Source organism: Alligator mississippiensis, chromosome 7, assembly GCF_030867095.1.
Source record: "Alligator mississippiensis isolate rAllMis1 chromosome 7, rAllMis1, whole genome shotgun sequence".
NCBI lineage: Eukaryota > Metazoa > Chordata > Crocodylia > Alligatoridae > Alligator > Alligator mississippiensis.
Window position 1 is genome coordinate 2670877 of NC_081830.1, and position 1587 is coordinate 2672463.

At 44.2% G+C, this 1587-nt stretch overlaps 1 protein-coding gene across 1 annotated transcript; it reads right to left on the minus strand.

The window, feature by feature from the left end:
• LOC132251488 (olfactory receptor 6B1-like) lies at positions 1 to 948 on the minus strand. Its single transcript, XM_059731320.1, has one exon. The coding sequence runs from the start codon at positions 946 to 948 to the stop codon at positions 1 to 3; it is 948 nt and encodes a 315-aa protein (XP_059587303.1).
• Positions 949 to 1587: the final 639 nt, after the last annotated feature.

The following is a 1587-nucleotide window of genomic DNA, read 5'->3' on the forward strand; positions in this document are numbered from 1 at the left end:
CTACATGTTCCTCCTGCGGGACAGGTAAAAGTTCCAGCCTAAGGTTTTCCTCAGGATATTTTTTACCTCCTGATTCCTCAGACAATAGATCAGAGGATTCAGTGCTGGAGTCACTACAGAATAAAAGATGGAAACCACCTTGTTGAGATTGAAAGGGTAGATCATCCCAGGCCGAGCATAAATGAAGATAGTGGCTGAGAAGAAGATGAGAACTACTGTGAGGTGGGAGGTGCAGGTGGAGAAGGCTTTCTGCCTCCCCTGAGCAGTGGGGATTCGCAAGATGGCAGTGATGATACAGAGATATGAGAAGACAGTGACAAAGAGTGAAACTGGTAAGATGACCATAGCCAGTGCAAAGTCCACCATCTCTGCCAGCGACATGTCAGTGCAGGAGAGGTTCAGCACTGGGGAGATGTCACAGAAGAAATGATTGATGATCTGGGGGCCGCAGAATGACAGACGTGAGATGAAGAACACCTTGATCACAGAGATGGAGAAGCCGCCAACCCAGGAGGAAGCTGCCAGTTGCAAGCACAGGCGGTGGGTCATGATAGCTGGGTATCGCAGTGGGTGGCAGATGGCCAAGTAGCGGTCATAGGCCATAACAGCCAGGAGGAAGCACTCAGTGCATATGAGAGAAATGAAAAAGTAGAGCTGGGTCATGCAGCTGGGGAAGGAAATACTCTTGTTCTGTGACCACAAGCTAACCAGAAGCTTGGGCATGGTGACCGAGACATACCAGATCTCCAGGAAGGACAGGTTACAGAGGAAGTAATACATGGGTTTATGGAGATGACAGTTCTTCTTCACCACAAAAATGATGAGCATATTCTCAGCTATTGTCAGGGTATAGGTGACCAGAAAGACCAGGAAGAGCAAGACTTGGAACTCCAGGCCGTAAGGGAATCCTAGAAGGATGAACTCCTTGATGCCAGTTCTGTTCTCCATCCAAGCTTGATTTCAGGCACTTTATCTGTAGTTGTTAAAACAATCAAATAAGCATCCTGGTGACAACTTAAAACTGATTGAACAAAAAATGATGAATTTGTTAAGGGTTCTTGGTTTTCTAACAAAACTGTTCATTTACAAGCAAAGGAGAGAAAGGAGAGCAAGGTTGGGATTTTTAAAGATGCCAAAAGGAGTGAAGGTGCTGGGTGCTTAAATGATTAAACTCCACTGGAAATCGTAATTTAGATGTATCTTGCTTTCCAACATATTTTTTTTTTAGATAAACTCTTCATAAGAGAAAGAACCTCTACCCATCTCTGCTTAACAATTCAATTTGCATCTGTATTTGAGGATTAGCAAAGAAGTCTATATATGCCACTGGTAGGGAACAGACTAGGTTGAAGATGCCTGGGTCTTTCTAGCCTTTGCTAGATAACCCACCACTTCCCTCACTGCTAATATACAGTGCAGCAAATGGACCATTTTCCCTACATTTAAAACCCCCTCCCTCCCAGTTTAATCTATCCACGTAGCTCCCAAAGAAAATCTATAACAATAAAGACACTAGCGGACTTTGTGTAGTCTAAAATGAGGGGAGGTTATTTTCGTCATAATAGTAGAGTGGGAAAGATGTCCACT

Bases quoted from the DNA above. Each gene is read 5' to 3' on its own strand.
- LOC132251488 (XM_059731320.1), bottom strand. From the start codon at position 948: ATGGAGAACAGAACTGGCATCAAGGAGTTCATCCTTCTAGGATTCCCT.